At 44.0% G+C, this 24,176-nt stretch overlaps 2 protein-coding genes across 4 annotated transcripts in view; one reads left to right on the top strand and one right to left on the bottom strand.

Annotated features, from left to right (window-relative positions):
- The window catches only part of LZTS2 (leucine zipper tumor suppressor 2), a 77,640-nt gene extending 71,337 nt beyond the window's left edge, over window positions 1-6,303 (top strand). For all 3 annotated transcript variants that reach the window (XM_089509735.1, XM_089509734.1, XM_089509736.1), the window contains 4 exons: window positions 767-1,174; window positions 1,472-2,068; window positions 3,342-3,611; window positions 5,635-6,303. In XM_089509735.1, the coding sequence (XP_089365861.1) occupies window positions 797-1,174; window positions 1,472-2,068; window positions 3,342-3,611; window positions 5,635-6,303 (1,914 nt within the window). In that variant the 5' untranslated portion in view covers window positions 767-796. The remainder of the gene's footprint in view (window positions 1-766; window positions 1,175-1,471; window positions 2,069-3,341; window positions 3,612-5,634) is intronic.
- A 4,483-nt stretch (window positions 6,304-10,786) lies between these two features.
- Window positions 10,787-24,176, bottom strand: part of PDZD7 (PDZ domain containing 7) — a 50,596-nt gene continuing 37,206 nt past the window's right edge. Inside the window, exons 13-16 of the mRNA XM_089509733.1 lie at window positions 21,875-21,946; window positions 18,928-19,542; window positions 17,580-17,680; window positions 10,787-12,221 (exon numbers count right to left, since the gene is read on the bottom strand). Coding sequence (XP_089365859.1) covers window positions 12,075-12,221; window positions 17,580-17,680; window positions 18,928-19,542; window positions 21,875-21,946 — 935 coding nt within the window. The 3' untranslated portion in view covers window positions 10,787-12,074. The remainder of the gene's footprint in view (window positions 12,222-17,579; window positions 17,681-18,927; window positions 19,543-21,874; window positions 21,947-24,176) is intronic.

Below are 24,176 nucleotides of genomic sequence, written 5' to 3'. Positions count from 1 at the left end.
TTTCTGTCTCCTACCCACTCTCACGTGCAGATGAAGTATTTTAAAGAAAATAAAGTAAAGGAAAATGTGTCTGTATGTGACATGTACTCCCTAACAGACATGAAAAGTGAATTAATTCTGCAGTGGACATTTGGAAAACTATATTAGTCCCTACTGACAGAGAGAATAAGAAAGGTGCAGGACCTATGTTGTACAAGCAAGAGGACTCTCCTGTTGAAAACTTGCTCTCTTTTTGAGGAAACAAGTTTTTTGTTGACCAATTTAAAGCAATAAGCCTGAAAAACTGAGTTCCTCAGTTCGCTTCTGCTAGATGTATAACAACAAAACATTTGCAAATTGGGAGGTGTAGTGTGTTCATTCAACTGAGGTAGCCATCTGCTGCTGTTTCTGTTTCTGTAGCACTACCTTAGAACATTTAAAAAAATTTTAAATGGCAATAATAACATAATTTAGTGTGGCTCCTGGCTTCAGTCATAGTTAGCATTGTATGCTTGGTTTCAATTTGAATTCTCTTGATTTTAATAAATAAATTAGTTGTATACATCCTTGGACCCACTTCTCCAAGTTGCAAAGCATCTTTCAGCAAAATAAACAACAACACAGTTTAAAACTCACTGTTTCAAATATACTTTACGAGCAGCCTCCCAGAACTTAGCGTGTTTATCCAGGCTTGCTGGAAGGCAAACCAGCACCTTCTTTATAACTAGGGGCTTGCATTCAGGTTTCCACCTTCTTGTTCTCAGTGGCCATTCCTTCTCTGTTTCAGATCACCTGCATCGCCTTGACTGTGAGCATCATGGCCATAGTGCAGACCTTGCCTGTCTCCATTGAGCCTGCCTCTGAAGGGACTGCCCAACTCCATAACAGTGCCTGCTCCTCCCCTGCAGCCATGGGCAGTGTGAGCAGCCTCATCTCAGGCCGGCCATGCCACAAGGCCACACCTGAGTTTGGCCCTTTCCGCCTGCCTGGTGCTGGTTCTCAAGAGCCGCTGTGCCATGGGCTTCCCACCAAGAAAAACAGCTATGCTTACGCCAGTGAAGAGGATTGGGCTGAAGCTGTCTCTCCAATCAGCCCCTGCAGTGATGTAGAAGAGCCACAGGATGACAAGCCCCGGGTTGGCACCATCCGTGGACCACCACCCAAGTTGGTGCCTGTTTCAGGGAAACTTGAGAAGGTAAGAGAAGATAACCCTTGTGCAGAGCAGTCTGGTCTGTTTATTCTTCATAATATCAGTAAGCAAATATACCCCTCCCCAAGTTCTGATTTTTTTCTTAACTTTAGGAAGTGTTGTGGTGGCTGAGAAGAAGTTCTCTGTTCCCAAATGAACTTCAAAATGATAAGCCCCATTTCCTCATTTGTGAGAGGTAGAGAATATGTTTGCCTAAGAAATATCAAAGGTGGGTTAAAGAGAAAGGGCTTCTTTGCTTTTATTGTTCTTCCAACCTGTTGCCTCTGTTGTTTTTCCCCCCAGAACATGGAGAAGACACTGATCCGCCCAACAGCTTTCAAACCAGTTATGCCCAAGAACCGCAATCCCCCATTGCAGGGGCACTTGGCATTACGTCCTGGCGGTACCTCGGTGCTCTCTGAGAGCCAGGCCAGTTTTGCCCAGCTCTTTGGTGGCACCCCTGCAGGTAACACAGAGAAACACAACTCCCTGAGCTGCCGCACCAGCTCCCACTCAGGAACCATGTCAGACTCTGGGCGCAACTCCCTCTCCAGTCTTCCCACATATAGTACTGGTTGCAGTCAGCAGATGGAACCAGTCAGCATCTCCATGGGCCACATCAACCTCGACAGCCATGGCAGCAGCAGTTCTCGGGGCCTCACAGGCCCTTCAAACTCCGACAGTGGGCGCTCATCATCGAGTAAAAGTACTGGCTCTCTGAGTGGCCGTGGGCATCATTCTTCTGACAGTGGCTCCTGCGGTGGACGCTCGCCTGTGCATGGCGGTGGTGCTGATGAAGCCCTGCTTGTTCATGAGCTTGAAGAGAAACTGCGGGAGCGTGAAGCTGAGCTGCAACATCTAAGAGAGAGCTTGGATGAGAATGAGGTGGCCATATGCCAGGTAAGCTGCTTGGAAGGCCTCCATTTGCTCCTCTGAAGGCAGGACGTTCTCCTGTATTTGTCCTGAAGGAAGTATTTTTTAAAAACTTTGCATTTCCACAACTGCTTTTACCAGAGCTGTCTGTGGAGTCCTAGGAGTTATAGTCAAAAAAGTAACTTCTGCAAGCTCTAGCTTCTGCAGGTTATTGTGGTGAGTGTTCAGGAAAGCAGTGGCTTCTGTTTTTTTTTTTTTTAAGTAGATTTCATATACTAAGCAGAATAGTATAAAAGTTGGTAGGTTTATATCTAGTGACAAATCAACTCTTTTGGGCCCTAGGTAGTCCCTTAGAATTTGGAAGATCATTTGAGTTGGGACTTTCTGTACTTTTTCCAGAGGTGGCTTGTTGGTTTCAGTTTCTAATTGTTTACCACCTGTGATCATTGATCCCTAGCTGTCACCCTTTCAGAAATGCCCCCTTTGCATCCCAGAGGCCTCCAGAGTCCACTGAGAGATTACTTGCAACTCCTTCTTCCAAACTGGGTAGCTTGGATATCTGGAAGAAGGAACTCAGAAGGTTTACAGGACAGCGTGGTTGCCTGCCTCGGCTGCATTCTTTCATGGACCATCCAATTTGGAAGAGGATGGTCTTCTTATCACTTAAAGGGTGGAAGGGCCTATGGAAAACTCTCCAGGGCAGGGGTGTGCAACTGTGAAAAGTTTTTTTTTGGGGGGGTGCATTAGCCCCCCCCCAAGAGACCTTGGAGAGCTCACCTCACCTCACTGCAGTAAAATAAAATAGTAAATATTTTACCCTCCCCCCATGCCCTCAGCCCCCCTCCTGGATGCAGAGGGCATTTCCCCATGTTTTAGGCTCCTATGAGCCATTTTAAGCACAAGAGGGGCTTGTTTTTTGGCAACAGGAAGTGAGTGGAAGTAACTCCCTGTTTCTTAAAAAGGCCTTTCCTGGGCCTGCAGTGGCCCAGTGGGGAGAGGGGTGCCATAGAGAAGGGCATTGGGAGGTATTTTAGGTCCAAAACATTGAGGGTTTTTTTATTTGTTTTTATTTTTATTTTTATTGGTAAAAATGGTTTTCACCCTGGGAATCCCAGGAGGTCACAAAAATAGTCCTGGGGGCCACATTTTGTTCACCAAAGCTCTATGGCAATGTTTCCACAGGCATCATATTTATGGTAAGCTTCTCTCAGGGATATCATGGAGCTGCCCAATGGCAACAGCATAGCAGGTTTCAAACCTTCTGGATCCTAACCAGTTTTATTTTCTCCACTCCCTCCAGGTGTATGAGGAAAAGCAGAGGCGCTGTGAGGAGGAAATGGAAGGACTGCGGCAGGGTTACACTGCCAAACTTCAGCAGTCTGCTCAGAAGGCTCAACGCAGCCAGCAAGTTCTGCAGCTCCAAATCTTCCAGCTGCAGCAGGAGAAGAAGAAACTCCAGGAGGATTTTGCCCAGTTGCTGGCTGAGCGGGAACTACTGGAAAAACGCTGCGCCTCCTTTGAGCGGGAGCACACAGAACTGGGCCCCCGGTTGGAAGAGACCAAATGGGAAGTAAGTTGGGCTGAGGAAAATGGGGGCTTATAGAAAGACACAGATTTGAAAATCGAGTGGCCACAAGGCTGTAGTACTGGCAAAATGAGGGCTGGATGCAGATTTACTTTCTTCACTGGAGTTTCCCTCTTACCTTCCCATGGAAAGTATTGATGAGCCTTCCTTATACCTCTCCTTTGCCTGCCTGCCTGTCATGGGTCATCCCTTAGTGCTGGGTTCTAGAGCAACCTTCTCTGACTTGGAACCCTCTGAATGTTTGGGATGACAATTCCCATCACCTCAACCCATTGTTAGCTGGGCTGAGGGGAGTTGTAGTACAGAACATCTGGGGTGCATGGTATAGAGTTTGGGAAGGCTGGTCTATAGGCTAAAGATGGTCTATAGGTTCAATATATTTTTCCAGTGGGGCCTTGAACATAATCTCTGCCAGCCTTCTTTTTGCTAAGATTCCTTTGAAATGCGCATTTTCATGGACTGTGTTAAGGTAAGGTAAGATGCTAAGTGGGGAGAATCAGGGCAGAGGAAGTATATTTTTTTATCTGAGTGAAGGAGAAAGGGAAATCTTTCTTGTGAGGCATCCCACTAATGTGACTGATTTATGCTGGAAGGGTCGCAGAATTCAGCTTGTGATTATTTGCCTCCGGCACGTCCCTTTCTGCCTTGCTCTGCTCTGTCTTGGCTTGTTACGTGTGTTTTTGCTGGTGATAGTTCTGCTTCCTCACCATAAAACAATAGAAATAACAAGTACATTTCTATACCATTCATCACTGCACTTAAGTGCTTCCTAAGTGGTTTCCAATGGGTATGCTGATTGAACCAAACAAGCTGGGTTCTCATTTTAGCAACCTACAGAACGATGCCAGGCTGAGTGGACCCTGGAGCCCTGCCTGGTATCAAACTCATAACCTTACGGCTGTGAATGGCTGCAGTATTGGCATTTAACCACAGTGACACCAGAGCTCCTGAAAACAATGGGCTATCATGCTATTCCTGTTACAACATTTCTATGTCTTAGCTCAGCTACATTAGAAATAGACACCTCTTAGAGCTTCCCAATAAACTGAGGCCTTAATAGATTAGAAAGCTGGGCCCAAAACTAACAAAATGAATTTCAATAGGGAGAAATGTAAGGTACTATGCTTGGGGGGGAGGGGGAGATGAAATGCATAGATATAGGATGGGGGATACCTGGCTTGACAACAGTACATGTGAAAGGTATCTAGGAGTCCTAGTAGACCACAAGTTGAACATGAGCCAACAGTGTGATGTAGCACCTAAAATCAGTGCAATTTTAAGCTGAATCAATAGAAATATAGTGTCAATAGTAGTGTCTAGAACAAGGGAAGTAACTGTGCCACTCTATTCTGCTTTGGTTAGGCCTCACCTGGAATACTGTGTCCAGTTCTGGGCACCACAATTCAAAATGGATGTTAACAAGCTGGTGCGTGTCTAGAGGAGGGTGACCACAATGGTGAAGGGTCTGGAAACCACGCCCTATGAGGAGAGAATTAGTGAGCTGGAGATGTTTAATAATAATTTTTATTTGTGTTTCCCCGCCTCTCCCTGTGGATCAAGGCAGGATTACATCAATAAAATAACACAATACAGATATAAAATACAATCAGTAAAACACTGACATTATTATTAGTTCAGTTTAGCCTGGAGAATAGATGGTAAAGAGGGGATATGATAGCCCGGTTTCAATATTTGAAGGGGTGTCACATTGAGGATGGAGCAAGCTTGTTTTCTGCTGCTCCAGAGAATAGGACCCAGACCAATGGATTCAAATTATAGGAAGAGATTCCACCTCAACTTTAGAAGGAACGTCTTGACAGTAAGAGCTATGTGATAGTGAAACATACACTCTCGGAGAGTGGTAGAGTCTTCTTCTTTGGAGGTCTTAAACTGAGGTTGGATTGCCATCTGTCAGGGGTGCTTTGATTGTGTATTCCTGTATGGCAGGGGATGGCCTCTGTGGTCTCTTCCAACTTTGTGATTCTCTGATCTCTTTCTCTCCCATCAGGTGTGCCAGAAATCAGGTGAGATCTCACTCCTAAAACAACAGCTGAAGGAATCCCAGTCAGAGGTGTCTCAGCGGAGCAATGAGCTGGTACTCCTGAGAGCCCAGTTGAGGGAGGCACGGGCTGAGCTGCAGGCTAGTGAAGAGCAGGCCTTAGGCTTGCAGGAGGTGGCTCGAACCAAGGCTTTGGAGCTCGAGGTATGTGCCAATGAGCTGGCCAGGCGCAAAAGCGAGGCTGAACTGCTGCGTGAGAAGGTGGGACGGTTGGAGCGTGAACTTGAAGGACTGCGTGTTGCAAGTGGGGAACTCTGCCCCTTGTTGTCCGAGTGTGACGAGGCAAAAGCCCAGCGGCAGGCTGCTGATACCCTGCAGGGCTTGCGTGGTCAGGCAGAGCTGCTGCGTGCAGAGCTGTTGTGTGAGCGGCGCCGTGGCGAGGAGCAGCGGGAGGCTTTCCATGCCGAGCGCGTCACCTGGCAGAGTGAAAAGGACAGGGTCATCCGCTACCAGAAGCAACTGCAGCACAACTACATCCAGATGTATCGGCACAATCGTGATTTGGAGTGCCAGCTGCGGCACCTCAGTCTTGAACTCGAGGCCCGGGACATGGATGAATATGAGATGCATGGGGGTGAAGGCATCTGCTTTGAGGAGATAGCTGCAACTGAGATCTGAATGTACTGTGTGGAATCTTGAGTGAATGAGGCCACCACTGCCATGATAGAGATGCTGGCCACAGAGAGGGTTGGAGGCCACTCACTCGGGACTCCATCTGACTGGAGGGGATGAGAACAGAGTGAATGCAGGACCACAATGGAGGAGCTGCCTACTGGGGATCACAGTCATGCATTCCAGTGGGCAGTGCTTTTTCCCTTCCTTCTTGTGGCTGGGGGAACTCTATAAAGTTCACCCACCAGCTCAACGGATGTCACTGCCATTGAGATTAGATTAGGATCTGAAGGTGGGTAGCTGTGGTATGTGTGTGTGTATGAAGGAGCTGGCTAAGGATTTCAGGCTATGCTTTCCAGATTGGCCTTGTAGAAAGGAGGGGCCCTAACCTGTCCTAAAGCCTTTCTTCAGAAAAGAAGTGAGAACAGCAGCTCTATTTCCACTTTTGCTCTGGGTGTTTGAGGCAGTTGTCTTCTCAAACGTCCCAGTGCCTTCCAGGTCCCAGTGATACTCAGCCTCCTGCAAAATGCTGATGTTTGAAAGAAATAGATTTTTGCCTCACCTAGTTTTTGAGAACTAGGAGTGTATTGGAAGCAGTGGGATTGGAAAAGAGGGAAAGCTGGACAGAGCTTGGAAAAACTACTTTTTGGACTATAGCACCCACAATTTCCCTGCCATTGCAAGCAGTAGCCGAACTGGTGGGGGGATTCTGGTTGTTGTAATTCAAAGGAGTAAGATTTTTTTTTTTTAAAAAAATATTTGTCTAGTGGGAGTGATGGGAGGGCAGAGTTTTCTTAGTATTCTCTTCCTCCACCTCCTTAGCAAAGTGACCTGATTGGCTCTCAGCCATCATTAGCTGGATATTAGGCCAGGTTGGCTGTGTTAACAGCCACTTAGTTGCTGATCCACTTAGCGGATGGGAGACAATTAGCATTGCCTGTTTTTAGGCTGTCTGGGGAAGCCTTTTATTTTTTTAAACCACATACATACAAAAAACCAGGATGCTTTTCTGTGACCTTTGGCCCAGTCCTGAGCAGTGTGTATATCTTTTTTTAAACATACCCACAATCAGAACTTTGTGCCAATGAAAGCTGAGTTCCACAACCCTTCTAAGTTGTGCAAATGAAATAAATTTGCACATATTTGTTCTCTTTGCATAATTTGTACTGGTTCCCATAAAGGGCAAGGAAGAGCCTTTGCAAGACAGTGATGGCCTACTCCTACCCTGCCTCTTATTTGTTCCTCTCTGGCTTGGAGTCTCTGTCTGGGTCTCTTTGTAATTGCTTGAGTTTATATTTTTGTAGTATAAAAAGGATGAGAAATAATTGCAATTAGTACTAAGACCAAAATTAATTCTCAGGATGCTGAATGCTGATCCCAAATTCTGTTTCTTTTCTGTGCTTGTTTTGAATTGCAGAACACTTGCATGCAACCAACTCTGGCTCTGTCTTTCCTGAAGCAATGTGAAAATATTGTGCAGACACTTCCCCAAACCTGGTGCCCTCCAGATTTTTTGGACTATCTCCTCCATTATCCCTTAGCCAGAATAGACATTGGTCATGGTGACTGGAGGTTGTGCCAATTGTGTTCTACGTTGGGAAGATGCCAGGTTGGGGAACGCCTTTTCAAAGGGAAAGCCTGATGACTCCCTGTGTCAGAGCTCAGAAAAGTTTTTTGGCTAAGGAGGTTCTGGGAGTTGTAGTAAAAAAGTACCTTTTCTAAGCTTTATCCTGTGCTATTCAAGCAGGACATTAAGATGCAGAAGTATGGTCCGTTAGGTTCTGTTGGAATTGCTTCCAAGTAGATATCCATAGTAATGCATTATGAAAAGCCACAGTGCAGCTCTAACCTGCATTACTCACTTGAGAAGTTCTCTTAATGATAGATTTCCTTGATAGCATCTCTGCACACACGGAACACCTAGTTCCAGTCCTGTGCATCTTTCCATGCTATCAGCATGATCAGTCTTCCCGAACATTAGAGCTTCACCGGTGTCCATGTGCATGTGCATGCATGCACAATCACACTAGTGTCCAATTCTGTTTCCTCATGCCAGGGCCTGCCCATTTTCTAGACAGAGGCAGGGCTGATGAGTGTTGTAGGCCCAAACATCCCCAGCTGTGCTCATAGAGATCTTTGATTCACCAGCTGGAGCTCTGATCCATTTGCTACCCCACCCCCAATCCCTTCTGCAAGGGGATCTGGAATGTCCTCCCTCACCCTTTATTGGCCTTGGCTGCTCCTGGTTGGGACCCCTATTGAACTGAGAGTGCCTTTTCCTTGGCCTGGAGAATGCCTGGGTTTGCCTGTTTCCTTCTGCCATTGTGTGCTCTTCTATCTAACCCCATCCAAATCCTGCAGACCCAACACTGCCAGGGTTGAGACTACCAGAAGCACTTTTATCACAATTTCACTGTTGCTTTTTCCCCAGACTTGGATGGCAGAGAACCATTCTGACTTGGTGCTGCATTCCTTTCTTGATGAAGCTCCATTTATTGTTCCCAGAAGCAGAGTATTTCAGATGTCAGTGTTCCCCTCCATCCCACAATTTCCTTGCCAATTTTGGGTTTTTATAGTGTTTCTTAATACTGCTGTTCTTGTATTCAACCCAGCAGGCCTTTTAGAGTACTCACTGTCCAGCTGTACACTATTTTGGGTGCTTGGCTTGAAGCTAAATGAGCACCTAAATGAAGCTTGGCAAAGTTAACTTTTTTTTTGCAATACAGTATTTAGAATCCCCCTGTTGGCTGTGAGATTCTGAAAGTGGGTGTCCAGAAAGGTAACTTTCCCAAGCTCTGCATCAGAGTTGCTTCATTTAGTGCACTTTTAACAACTCTGTCCATTCTAGATCTAGGTTTACTAACTAGTTTTGGAAATGGAAGTAATCTTGGACATGACTGATCTGGCTCTGCTGGTCACCCTCTGCCCTCATTTCAAGTGGCCAGTGAACTTTCCCAAAGATAGACTCCTCTTCAGAGGGCAAAATGGTGCCAGTCTAGGCCCTCTTCACAGAGCTTGCAGAAATTGCTTTTTGGGCTTCAGATTCAGGAATTCCCCAGATAGCATGGTGGCGTGGGGTTGCTGAGAACTGTAGTCTAGAAGGCACCTTTTCCAAGCTACTTTACCCAAAAGCTATGCCTCCTTATGGCAGAAATCCTGAAAGGTATGGATGGACTGATAGTTATTTGGAATATACACACCTTTCTTGCTGGCATAGTTCTGTTTATCCTACAATGTGAGCTCAAAGAAGAAAAGATAATTGAAGCAAAATTTCCCTTTCTGTGGGTCTGTTTTTTGAGCGTGGAAAAGCCAGTTGCATATGATGATGGAGAAAGGGTAACATGAAGCAGCCAAGTATCCTCCAATGCTAGACAGATATGGGCCTTGTCTTCTGGATGACAAAATGGAGCAAGTGCATATATATCTGTGGTTACTATGAGACTGAAGGGCAGAGCTGGCCTGGATCAGGTATGGTTGAACATTATGGACTTGAGAGAATTGAGTTTTAGGTTCAACTAATACAAGAAGAATCAAATTTCTAAGCACATGTAGCTTGGATGTCTACACTGTCTTACCTTTCACTGTCATCACTAATCTACTCCCCCCTGTGTACAGCTAGAATGTGCTGGCTATTATCATTAGCCCATTTTGCCCTGGCTGTATAAATTCTGATCAGGATTACCTGTCCAGGAATGGCTTTTGCCTGGAAGCAGCCAAAGTTCATTTAGAGTTCTGCATCCCAGTTTAAGTCATTATGGGAAAATGGCTGACCCATTGCTGGATTTAGGAGTACATGCCTGTTTCCCAGCCCTTGTTTAATCTTAGCTTCACCTACACAAGTTCCTCTGCATGCAAAATTGATCAGACTCAAGATCTTGGGAAGGGTCCATTTCAGCCCTGGAGCTCTGAACTACTGGCAGGGGGAGTATAATAAGCTTCTGTTCTCACTTATAAGACAGTGTATTTGTAAGAGGACACATGAATCCACTTCCACCAACTAGTCTTTATTGCCTAATTGCCCATACCTATGGGATGTGCAGGTAGCATGGGGTTAGTAGGAGGACACACATCACTAGACCAAAGGAAAAAGCTTGGTGCATGTCATTTCTGTGGCTGTTGTTAACCTGCTCCCTTTCTCTATATTCTTCCCATCCCTTTAGCACCACTTTTGTGTTTTTTCATTTTCTTTTTTACTTTATTTCTGAAATTTGTATATTTTTCAAGCTGTGTAAATTTCTTGTACAAACCAAAAGAAAAGTGTGAATTAAAAAAGACAGAAGAAGACATGTCTTGTGTTTATAAGAAAAGCTCCCTGGAAGGTTTGATGGGTGGGGACAGTAGAGTATGGAAAGGTGGGGAAAAATTGGAATTGTTCTGGTGGTGAAAAAAAGAAAGGTGGGGAGTATGTGGAGATGCTCAGGGCCAACTACTGAATGGAGGATGGTTTGCACTAGCACACCCCATGTTCTTTCTGCTATATTAAAAATGGGCCAAATGCACCTTTTACCATCATTCACCCAGTGGCTTGTATATTCCACATGGCAGCAGTTTGTTAAAGGCCTGGTGGTGGCTCCAGGTGGACGATATTGACTGGTCCCTTGGGAAATGGATAGTCTCTGATCCACAATAGTTGCTTCAGCTCAGGGTTGGGAAAAAAAACATAGGACAATCCCTTTCCTTTAGCAAAACCTCTCTTAGGTGAGAGCTAACATATACTTGGAAACAGCTACTAGAACACTGGTAATGCCAGGCTGCAGATGACCATTCGAAGGACCACAGTTACAGATAAGCAACCTGTTCATCTAGGATTCAGAGAAGGCCACTATCTGCAGGATCTTCTTTCATAATTTTTGTCCCCTTTTGGCTTATATCATCACTGACTTTACAGAGTGGCTCAGAAACTGAATGGAAAATGTGATGCTTTGCTTCCTTTTCTCTATGCCACTCTAGGTTTGCTGCCAGTTTCTTCATCATGCACTATAGATTTCTCTTTAGAATTTCAGTCAAAGTGTTGTGATAATATTGATCTCAGTTTCCAACATATAGGATCCTCCAAGACCTCAGATTGTCTCTTTTAGAGAGTGTCACCACTCACTTATGGTATATTTAAATGTATCCTCTAAGTTTTAAGCCATGCCATTATCTAATGCTGAACCTGAGTTAGCCAAATTTCAAAGAAGTGGTTACACAGGTTTAAAATAAACCATCTGCTGACCTTACCTACTGACATTTCTTCATTGCCCTTCCTTGTTACTACTGCTAGCTGGAGTGCTTTTTTGTCATCCAAAAATTTCCACTTGAAATAATGCAAGAGGGCGTGCCATACAAAGCTCTGCATGTCAAGAATAATGTTGCTCCTTTTTGATACTGGCATGCTTGGCCCAGTGGGAAGTTTCTTGCAAGGCAACTGGTCTTGGTAGCAGCTGTCCATATACATCTTGCCTCAGTAGTATCTGCTGGTGGATTCTGAAAATGGAACACCAAGTGCTTGTCCCCAGCTAGGGGATGTTTGTCTCTTCTCTGGTGCAGTTCCAACCATGCCTCCCTTAAAATGGGAAGCTATAACTTCCTGTGCTGAGCCCCCCAGTTGGCTGAGTGGCTCTTTATTATCATTATTTTTAACCTACCTGGCAGTTAGCTTCATAGGTATTCTGGGCTTTCTGAGTAGCGGGTAGGCATAATAAGGGGGGCCTGATTCATTGACCACAAGGCCTAGAGCTCTTCCTAATTTCTGGGCTATCTCCGTTCTTCGGGGCAGGTTGCTTTGTCCACAACATTTACTTATTTTTCTTCGGCACCTTCACCACAATTTCCATGGGTTCCTTGGCTTTGTTGCGATAAGCCTGGCGGATTATGTCGACTGCTCGCTGATGTGTAACATTTTGCAGGGTCTCTCCTTCCACAGCAACTAGCTCAAGGCCAGCCTAGCAAAGATGAAAAAGAGGAAGACAAGTCTAGTCTTTCCAAGTGACAACAAGCACATTTACAGTGATTTAGCAGAGGACAAAAGAGTAACAGTAATAACACATTAGAGAACAGGTAAATGCTTGCAGCTCTGCCTTTTTCAGAGCACTCGGGGTCAGATATGGGAGACATTTGGCCCTCTGAATGTTGCTGGACTACAAGTCCCATCATCCCACACCATTGGCTATGCTGGCTAGGAGTGAGAGGAGCACACATTCTCCACTGCATGCCACTGGGTGAATATTAGATCCTCCAAATCAAGTATGTCAAAGCTCAATAGTGCTTAATAACATTTCCAGTATGTGCTCCACAGGCAAAGCAAATGTGGAGATTTTGGCGTGTCTGTTTAGACCCCATGTTTACCAGAGTACCAGGTAGCAAGGTCAACATTAACTTTTCCAAGCTCTTTTTTCAACATTTAGAGATAATTTATAGATGGCTTTTATCAAACTGAATAAAGTAGTGATTTTCAAATTTTGCTCTGGAAAAACCCAAGTGTTTTAGATTTTTAAATGCTTGGGTTCCTCTATGAAAAGATGGTGAATGGAGGACAAGCTTCCCCGAAAGCAAGATTATTGAAGCCTGCCACTCTTGATTTATTTCTGGAATATGTAGCAGCCTCAAGGAAAGTTGAGTAAGGCCTAGCCAAATAGGGTAAAAGTAAATTGCATCTGTGCCATGGGCAATGCAGAATTCTCCAAAGTACATCTTAATGGCAGAAATGTACCAGTAGGTGTTTCTCAGCTTCCATTAGGCTCAAGCTTTGCCTAAACCTAAATTTCTTTAGGCTGGAGGCAAAGTAGTAAAGACACCATGCCATAGATTTAACAGAACAAAACCATAGGCATATAAGGGGACCAATGTTTCTTTAATAGTGCAGAACTTTTAAAAGGTACTTTTTTAGACTACTGCTTTCAGAATTTCCTACCAGCAATCCATGGTTGGATTGAAGATGTCACTCTCACCCATACAGAAGAGGCACTCTCTGGGCCTACCTTTCTCAGTCATTTGTTGTGTACGCATCTATCACTCCTGTGCCTGTTTGCACACTCATGTTTTCCCCATACAAGATTTGATGGGCCATTGTGCAAAAGATGCTCTTAGCCCAAACTTCTCTCTAAATGAGACCACCTAACTGCTGCTATACATGTCTTTGCTTTCATTTCCTCTGGGTTCCAATGACACCATACCACCTCCCATTGAGAGAAAGCAAGACGATGAGGCAGGCATAAGTTACTGCCACTTCTTTTGGTCCTTTTGTTTCTGACAAGCTTAGAGAAGGCAGGATCTAGAACAGGGGTGGGCAAATGTGAATGGCTAGGGGATCACATTAGCATACCCCCCCAGGAGACCTTGAAGGGCTGCACTCTCAAACTATGTCCACTTTCACCAAAGTGCTATTTGTTTACCCCCAGATGCCCTCCAAGTGACATGGAGGCATTCCTGCCATGTTTGGGGATCTTCATGGGCTGGCCTTTTTAAACAACAGGAGGTAAGTTAGAAGTTCTTTCTGTTTCAAAAAAGGCCTTTCCTGGCCCATGTCCCTGCCTCTATGTAGTGGAAAAGCCTCCCACATACCCAGAGATCATTTGGGGGCACAAAAACAGCCCTGGCATCTGCCTGTGGCCCACTGAGCACACTTTGCTTATCCTTACTCTAGAGATTAGCAGTGGCTTCCCTGTTCAACAGTTCCTACATGCAAAACTACCCCTTCATTATAAGCAGATATTGTCTACTAACTGAAATAATGGAATGACTGTGCACAGTTGCTTTGATCCAGATTTAGGAGTGTGCAACTGGACTGGGAGAGCCAGCGTGGCATGGAGGTTTGAGTATTGGATTGCAGCTCTGGAGACCAGGGTTCAATTCCCAGCTTGGCCATGAAACTCGCTGGTTGACCTTGGGTGAGTCACATGCTCTCAGCCTTAGGGGAAGGTAATGGCAAACCTCTTGCCTGGAAACCCCATGATAGGTTCACCTTAGGGATGCCATAAGTCGGAAATGACATGAAGGCACACAACAATAACAACAAATGGACTGGTGGGAACAACTTCCCTACTCCCTTCTTTCAGCAGCTCATACAGCCTCTTGAATATCCTGCATATAGGGCCAGGGGGGCTTGCAGAATAAACCAAGCTGTGGTGCAGGGGGATAATTGATAATCAGGTGGAGGCACTGTCTGTGAACATTGAATGCTGATCTTGGCTCTAATCCAGAATGAAGTAAGGGCTAAAATGGGGAGAGTGACAGCAGATCCTGGATGTAACATGGGCATTAGCTGTAACAATTTGAGACCAACAAGTCCATAATGATGTTATTTCTAAAAAAATTATGCTGTTCTTGCTGATACATAGATAAAGGCAGAGATATATGTATAGATCTATGTTAGTGAATTGGGTTACAATTACTTGTTGCTGCTAAAATGTTGTTTTCAAGAGTCATATGGAGATGTTTTTTAAAATCTTAAATGTGCTTTTGTTTATAAATGTGAGAAAATAAATGTGCTACTAGCCTAGTATTTAAACATAAAGTCACATTAATAAGCTATTTTTAAAAAAAGACCATTAAAAACTTTCCAAGTTCAGAAAAGAAGACATGTTGACCTGAACCCCTCCATTTCCCGCTGGGCTTGGCAAACAGAGATCCGCCTGTTGACCAAGTTGCTGTGTGGCCAGGCTTTTAGGCCATCAACTCCCACCTGCTAGCATCAGTGGAGAGATTTACCCTCGTCTGTGTTTTGAGCCACCCTTCCTCATATGCTTCTGTCACCACAACCTGGGACAATTAATCCTTTTATCGAGCCACCTGGCAAACTGGGCTCACCACCTCCTAAGGGGAAGAGGCCACGGATGGGGAAATCTCATTACAGCTGCTCCCAGGGACAGATGAAAAGTTGCCTGGTGGGCGGGCAGGTTGGTCAAGAACCACAATGGCTCTTTGTCAGCACCCAGCCTCATTACAGAGCTTCAGTGAAATGCTGCACAGCGCCCTGAGCCATGGGGAACCCTGGGTAGCACAATGGGGTGTGTGTGTATGGGCTCCTGGCCTCATTATAAAATAAAGCACAATGAGGGGTGTGCATGTGTGTGTGTGAGAGAGAGAGTGAGAGAGACAGAGATCGTTTTAAAAGACTAGATATCACTGTATGAGGAGGTTAGTCTACAGTGTCAAACCTTTCCACAGTGTCATGAAAGATGCAACACTGGTTACCTCATACAGAAGGAGGGAGATTTCCTGATTGGACCACTATTGTACTCCCTCCCCTCCCCATTTTGTTTTTGGACTCTAGTTTGATCACTGTTTTGGAAGTATGATCATCAGTGTAGCTAACCTCAGAATCATCCTATCTCTCATTCTGGTCTAGTGATTAAATACCAAATTTGTGTGAAGTTAAGGAACCTGGGTGGTAATTATTTCAGGCTGCACAATCCCAGGTGCTCCAACATTTATTGCATGAAAATCAGGACATGTGTGATTAACAACGTGTTATGGTCAAGATGACGAAAGTTATTAATGAGGAAGAACACAGAAGCTTGGAGAGTCTGCAGCAGTTTGCTTTTGCCTGAGCCTACTACGAAGGGCAAGATTCTGCCCTCTTCTCTCTTCTCCTCCCTGCTGAGTTAAATGAGTTCAAACCACTTTGGCACTTTGGACTCAGTTTGCAGCAGCTGAAGTAAGAGGTCAGTGCGCGGTTTGAAAGTGCAAATTTAAGTCAATCCCTTGCTCACTTGTATTCCATTATTAGAGGGAAAGTTTATTTGTACTTATTTACTTTATTTATTTAATTAATTTGTAGGCTGCCTGTCTCCCAGAGTGAGATCCAAAGCATCCTCACACAGTCAATTAAAAAACCATCACAATAAAAATTTAAAAACAAAATCACCAAATAAAACAGTATAAAAAAAGTTAAAAGACATGCAAAAGTTTAAAAAGATAAAGTTGCTTTTACTAAAAAGAAGAGCTACATTTTAATATGCCTTATATTGCGGAAGGCAGGCAAGCAGGATAAAAAAAGGTTTTTAGCAAAGAAATAGATCTATTTTTCACTAGTGAAGCTGGCTTCTTGGCAGAAGGAAAAGCAACAATAAACTTGCAGCTCTGATACTTTCATGAGATCCATTTGAAATCTCTCTCTCTTGTATAACAAAACTTTCTCCAAGAAAAAACAATCAATCACTTACACATGATGAATTTTTATATGAAAAGGATAGTCTATTAATTGCAGTAGATTCAGCACAATTAAGTTTACTTGCATAGGAAAATTGCAACTGTAATCAAGGCAATATACTAATTTGGGGTGCAGGAAAATTTAATGGGCAGTAATACTTCATACTTTATAGAAAGCTGGCCTAAATACCCAAAGGCATCAGATCCTGTCTGATCTTGGAAACTAAGCAGGGTCAGTCCTGGTTAGTACTTGGAAGGATAACTGCCATGAAATACAGTTATATGCCATATTTCAGAGAAAGGCAATGCTTGGCAACCCACCTCTAAGTAATCCTTGCCTTTAAAACCCTAGGAGTGTTATAGGGTCACCATAAATCGACTTGGAGGAACATACATTCATACAGTATTCAGTTATGTAATTTCAGAGACCAGCTGAAATCTCACATGTATGTATTTTGGGAAGTGGATCCTGAAAACTCAGTGGGACCTACTTCTGAGTAAATATGCACAGGATTAGGCAGCTGCAAAGCTATGGTGCACAGAGCCAGATTGCTTTGACAGGAGGAGGAGAGGGCAAGAGCAGGCTTTGGAGAGCCAAACAAGAGCATGGGGATTAGGAGAGTCGAGGGATTGTTGTCTGCGGCAACAGGAACTCACTTGTGTGACCTTGCACAAGTTTTTCCCCTGTGAGCACAGGGAGTAGGAACGGGAGGGGGAGTGCTGCCATTTGTGAGAGTGTGTGTGGGATCTGGCTGTACAAATCCCAGCTCCCAGTGGAATTTCTGAAGCAATTGCTTTATGCTTTAGCTGTCACAAATCCCTCCGAAAGGGGATGGAGTAAAGGATGCAATATTGTTTGCTCCATTCTGCACAAATTCTGTATGCTGTTGCAAGCAAACAAGAGGAGAGCTAAAGAAGATAGCATTCTTATGCAAAAATCTGGACTATTTTTTCTTGAATAGCGCTCTGCTTTGATGTTTGAATAGTATAGCAACATGAATGGTCTTAGACTACTGAACTTGCACATTAATGCTTGCTACTGTGGATAAAAACAAGTTGTTGTGAATTGGATAGGTCCACTCCAGTATTAGCAATAAGGGGCTGTAGCCAACAGAAACTAGTTCACATTCCCTCCCTACTGCTCCAGTTACCTCCAGTTCTCCACTCAGTGATGCTGCTCCTCCAGGAAAAATCTTCTCAATCTTTACCATGGGTTGCAGTCGGGATTCGATTCCCCCTGAAATGCTGATCCCTGGAAAACAAAGGGGTGCTGGAAGCTAGGGACAGACACATCAGACTCTTTTGCTTTGTAAAATAGCATTTTTCAGAGCTTGGGGAAAGTTACTTTTTTTTACTGCAACTCCCAGAACAAGACAGAGCCATATGCTGGCCAGGGATTCTGGGAGTTGTATCCAACAAACAAAATTTTAGAAAAATACTTCTGAGTAAAGGGCATAAATTTCTTTTTCAAGTGCCCACTATCTCATCATTTTGCCAATCTTTTTTAAACATGAAAGAATCTAGGGACATGTGAAATACACTGAGGGTTGTTATATTTTGGCAGAAATACTCGGTTGAAGACTAAGACTGCAATCGAACATCCCTTTACGATAGTGTAAATATCTGCATACAGAGATACATTATGCAACCCTATATAGAATAATAGCATTGCACAATATATGTCAATGACTGGGTGCCATTGTACAATGTCAAATGAGCCATGTACAATTGTGATGTGCAATGTTGCTGTATGCACAACACTCCTTCCACTATTGTCAGCATCCATTGAGCTATAACAAATAATTTGTCCTATATGTGTAGCGTGACTTATTCATGCATATGACACAAACAGTATGACATCCATGGCCTTTTCAACAATACAGCCAAAAATATTGAAATCCTTGAGGGAGGAGAGACTGGACATTAATACTATGCATCTCCTCCATCTTCATATTAAATGAAAAATTAGTAATAGCACATTAAACAACCATCAATTTGCTGCTCCTTCATGACATCCTCCATAAACAGCAGTTTGAGGTGCCCATCTCACTCTGCCTAATGGGAGGCCCACCCCATATCAGCATAGCTCAGAATGGGAGGTAATCAATGACATCACTTTAAAGAATCAAAAATAATTTAAACAATTCAGCTCAAACAGAATAAAACATGTAAACTGACAGATCAAAAACCAAGCTATGTTCAGACAATGCTCCAAATGTTAGTTGAACATCCAGGTTTCATCTCATTGGTTAAATTTCATTATAGCCACTCTGGTTGTATTTCCCAACTAGAATGGCTACAGCCACAATCTCATCAGACCTGTAACAGATCTTAATGATCAGGCAGTAGGCTTCCCAGATCTATGTTTACTATCTTTGTTTTAGCGGTTGTAAGCTACCTTGAATGCCAGACCAGGGACAAGGCAGGACACACACAATAATTACAGAGATGCATCCCCTTGCATGTTCAACTTAGAGGGGTGTTAGGGATGCAACTTACCCAGTGATTGCTTTTTCTTGGACAGGTGGACAGTCAGCAACTCAAATTCCTCCTCCTTCATATCACTGGGGCCATTTTGGAGTGGGCCATCTGGGATCCCATCCTCTCTTGATGTTTTGACTGTCTTACTAGTTGCTGAGACCTCATCAAAGAGCTGTGATAGTGGGGGCCTAGCTCTGCGTGGCCTGTTGATCACTGAGTACAAGGTATCCTTGGGAGGCTGGACTTCCCCATGTGGACCCCATGATGTGGTTTTACCATGGCTTGACTTTACTGTACGAGGCCTCCCTCTGCCAGGTCGTCCATCCCCTTGACTGAGGGACTTCACTTCCTGAGTGGGCACACCATGACGGGAACTTCCTAACGTTTTTGTGTGCTTAGTGATAATCCAGTGGGGTTCCTTGCCACCAGGAGCTGAGGAGGAGATGTGGGGGGAGGTTGTGTAGGCATCCACTGGCACATCAGGAAGAGGGGTGTAGCTTTGGGAGCGAGTCCGTCTGGGACTGGGAGAGAGCTGCAATCCTTTCATCCCATCCTTCAAAGCAGTCTCTTCTTCCTCCTCCTCCCCCTTTTCTTCATTGTTCACTGGCTTGAGAAGGAAGCTGCCCCTGAAATCTGCAAAAAGAGTTACAAGCTGTGATGGCTACCATTTGTTCCTGTTCTTTCTATACTAACCTGATAAACCTTGGAAATAGTGAAATCAGCCATGGGAAGCTGCATCCAGTATCAGCATCCCAGAAATATCAGCATCCTGGAAGTAAACTTGAGAAAAATAGCTGATCATACAGGATTCAAAGTTAATATCTGCCCCCCCCCCCCCCCGAGACTAAATCTTTAAGAAATGGCAATTCTCTTGACTGCTGTCATCAATTAAAAGTGCATGGCTAGCATCCTCTTAGTGGCATATGCAGGGATAAGTTAACCTTATGCCTGTGTATGTCTATTTTTCATCTCTGGAAGATGCTGTTCCCTCCTTCCCTCCATAGTGACCAAAGCCTCTGCCAGGTCTGCTACAGAGCCACTGAAGATTCCATGCTTGGTGGAGTGTGAGTGGAGATTGCAGAAGCATCTGGTTATTTTCCTGTAGCCTGATATGAAATGATGAAATGATTACATCAACCACTGACATCTCTAAAGTACACTAGTGGATTTCAGCATACAATGTAATTGCTTCTGGTTATTGGAACACAGTCAGACACTTCTGTGATCCCCTCCTCTGCTCTCCACTAGGCACACAATGGCCCCAACAGTGTGATGCGGCAGCTAAAAAGGCCAATGCAATTTTAGGCTGCATCAATAAAAATATAGTGTCTAGATTGTATGATATTGTGTACTGTTTTTTCCTGTGCATTGTTTGTTTTGTAGTATGAGATTCTGTTGTAAGCCGCCTTGATCACGCTCCTGTGGAAAGGCGGGGTATAAATAAAACTAATAATAATAATAATAATAATAATAGATCAAGAGAAGTAATAGTGCCACTGTATTCTGCTTTGGTCAGGCCCCACCTGGAATATTGTGTCCAGTTCTGGGCACCACAATTTAAAAAGGACATTGAGAAACTGGAGCGTGTCCAAAGGAGGGCGACTAAAATGGTGAAAGGTCTGGAAACCTTGCCCTATGAGGAATGACTCAGGGAGCTGGGGATGTTTAGCCTGGAGAAGAGAAGGTTAAGAGGTGATATGATAGCCCTGTTTAAATATTTGAAAGGATGTCATATTGAGGAGGGAGCAAGCTTGTTTTCTGCTGCTCCAGAGAACAGGACCCGGGACAATGGATGCAAGCTACAGGAAAAGAGATTCCACCTCAACATTAGGAAGAACTTCCTGACAGTAAGGGCTGTTTGACAGTGGAACACACTCCCTCGGAGTGTAGTGGAGTCTCCTTCCTTGGAGGTCTTTAAGCTGAGGCTAGATGGCCATCTGCTGGGGATGCTTTGATTGGATTTCCTGCATGGCAGGGGGTTGGACAGGATGGCCCGTGTGGCCTCTTCCAACTCTATGATTCTATGATTCTATGTTCTGGGGGACAGTTTCATCAGTTCTATGATAGGTCTGGGGAATGATAAAATGGTAAATGTAGTATAGTTCATGCTGAACTACTACAATACTTTCTGCAGGTCTGCAATATACAGTATGTGTGTTAGCCCATTCTCTACCCAATTAATATATTTCTCAATATTCTCCCCATTGGCTATCAGTCAATCCTATAACAGCTTCTTCAGCCTCTGCAACAGAAGCAGGCTTATCACAAAACAAGCCAATTATCCCAAACTTGAAAAGTTTATCTTAAGGCAAATAAACAGAATACCTGGAATCCTGTTAGTGGTGTAAACTGTCTACTTTTGTCTAATGTGGAACATCTGCATTCTGTTGCAGAAATGGAGTTGCTCATGCGGTACCACTGTGCATGTGGATGTGCATTCAGTTGTGCAATGTTACACGTTGCCATTCAACACAAGGACTTCATAGGAGAATCAGTGCATCAGCTTCATATGTGAAGATTTATGCTATGCAACATTTATGTAGATGGTTACCTAACAACATGCTGAAGCTATCCATCAACAGAGAAGAGGCAGGATGATGCTTGGAGAGTCAAAGTATCATCCTGCCATTGTTTAATTATGGAGGGCTTCAGCACATCATTATATTCATTTGTATTAAGCATAAATGTCTAAATTCTACAATGCTCCCTCTATTCAGCATGAATATAAACTGAGTTTATAAAACCAGAGGTGCTGAATAATCCAGGTGTCCCCTCCTGCTTTGTTCCTTAAAAGTAAAAAACAGAGCAACAAACTCACAGCATACATATTAAATATTGTGCATGTTCATGCAATTTATAAAATTCATTCATTTACTAGAATTCAAAGTCTTGTGTTCATGTTGTGCAACTGTAGCTAAAAATGTTTCACTGCCCCTTTGGGAGGAGGATAATCACAAAGACTCACCAGGCACTGGGGTGATAAGATGTCTCTTCGGAGGTATTTCATGCTGTGCTGGGCGGAGAGCAGGTGACCTCACTGTGAACATGAGAAAGTCAGCAAGTCAATCATTGTCTTACGTTTTCTTTTGCTCAGTGATGGGGAGGGGGTCTTACCAAAGGCTTTGCTTCCTGGCTACTTTACCACAGTGGTTTACTTCTAGAGGAAAACAGCTTTCAGGGCTCCAGTCTGTCAGGAAGGCATGGATTCTTCCTCACTGGCATCCTAGCCCTACTCTTAGAAATGTGAGTGGAGGAGGTGGGTTGGGTTGGTGGGGAGACAGGAAGGTATGCCCACACATTTAGAAATACTCTCTTTAAAAATGTACATCATTTCCAAGCTACAGACACTCAGAAGCAGTTGACACAGACATATAAAGAAAACCTCACCACTCTATACTCTGTTCATCTGTCTGTCTGACTCTGTCTGTCTGTCTATTCCCTGCCTTTCTCTCAAAGAGGTGTGAGTAAACCTGCATACTCCATGTTGTATTTGGGGTGTCTTTTCCATTTTCATATCTGGACCAGCATGTTCTTATGAAGTCATGATGACCTTTGGAACACCAGGTGAATTTCCCATGGGAAGGACGTGAATACCTAAAGACATGTGTAAGACCCAGGTAATGCTGCAATCCAAGCTAAATGGATGTGCTCTCTGCATAACCCCTTGCATGAAGACAAAAGAGGTATCATTGTACCAAAGGCAGTAAGCCAACACTTCCTACCTACCCCCTGCCATATCCTCAGCCAACTTTTTTATCCCTCCACTCTGGGGTTGTCCTAACCCAATCTCTGTTTTCATTACCCTAAAGTTAAAACAATCAAATAATCTAGAACCCCACTACTGATTTCTGGGAAGACCATCAGGTCTTTGTTATCTTGTAAGATAGCACACCCCTTGAGGCTAAGATCTCAGAGATATTTGTCCCACAATCTAGCCTCCTTGTGCACATAGTATGCATACAGTTGGCCTCCAGTCTGTGCTCTGTGTATGAATTGTAGACCCCAGTTTGCACCACTTCCTGATTTCTGTGGTCTGTTCTTTGAAAAACTTTCTTAATATACCCAGACTTGGAGTTCTCCTCAGTTAGTACCGGTGTACACAGATGGAAACAATGCTCAAGTTACCCAACCTCTCGTAGCTAAATTCCCCAACCTTTAAAAAGAGAAACAGTTGGTGGGGGTTCCCGGCCCCCCAACCTTTCTTTGGGTAACACAAAGACTCAGGATGGGCTACAACAAAGTTAAAACAAGATACAGCTAAGAGCCAGTTTAAAAAAAAAATTAGAAAACAGCTGCCAGAATTTCTAATCCAGAAAGAACTTTTTCAAACTTTAGGTTGAAGTCACAGCCAGCTGCAGTGGTTGGCTACTTTAAGATTTCCTGAGGTCGCTCCATAGGCAAAGAGCCCAGTTCTACCCAGGAAGTGGCCCAAAAGCCAGATTTCATTGTCTGCTTGAGTGGGGGTTATGTTATCACACAGGTTAAGGACAGGGATGGAGTAGGGTATGCATGTGTTCCCATTTTTAAACTGGAGGGGTGCTTGTCAAATGGAAGTAACATATGATATGAGTCTCTCATTGATGCAGTCCTTAACTTTGTCTAGCCAAGTCACCTTGCATATGGTACTGTCCGGACAAAAGGATTATGGGTGAGCTTTGTTACTTGTTAAGGGTCTTGGGCCAAAGGAGATGTGATATCAAATGGTTAGTAACTGCACAGTTAAACAAAATCAAATGAATCAATATGAGGTGTGATAGTGGATTCACTTGGTGTGGATGGGATCCTATTTGAAGGAGTAAGCAACATCGTATCTGGATTCAGGGCCCTGCATCTGCTATTTACGTCAGATCCAACTATTTATATTTAAAGAAGACACATTAAGTTCAATGAGACAAGTTAATCAGGACGAATTTGATTTCAGTAGTCTACTCCTAATTCTGATTCCAATGTATTTGGAAAGTATGAATCTGCATCAATGGGAGCTTGCTTTCTAATGAAAACAGGCAGTCTGTGGATCAGAGTTTGTAAAAAAATGTTGGGTTTTTTGCACTACAACTTTGAGAATCCCACAGCCAGTAGTCAAAGATTGGCAGCAAACCAGTATGTTACAGCTACAGGAGAAGGGGCACCCATTCCCACCTGCAGGGGCACCTTCCTCCATCCTTTTTCCAGCATTAAAAAGGAGGAGGATGGCAGGGTGAAGGAGCTCTTTTGGAATCAAGCAAAATGCCCAAACATCCCCACTGCTGCCAGCAGCCAGCTTTGGT

The sequence above is a fragment of the Sceloporus occidentalis genome, unplaced genomic scaffold (genome assembly GCF_023333645.1).
Source record: "Sceloporus occidentalis isolate IW3139 unplaced genomic scaffold, rSceOcc1.0.p SCAF_2, whole genome shotgun sequence".
In the NCBI taxonomy this organism is placed as follows: domain Eukaryota; kingdom Metazoa; phylum Chordata; class Lepidosauria; order Squamata; family Phrynosomatidae; genus Sceloporus; species Sceloporus occidentalis.
This window is presented reverse-complemented; position numbering and strand designations above follow the sequence as displayed.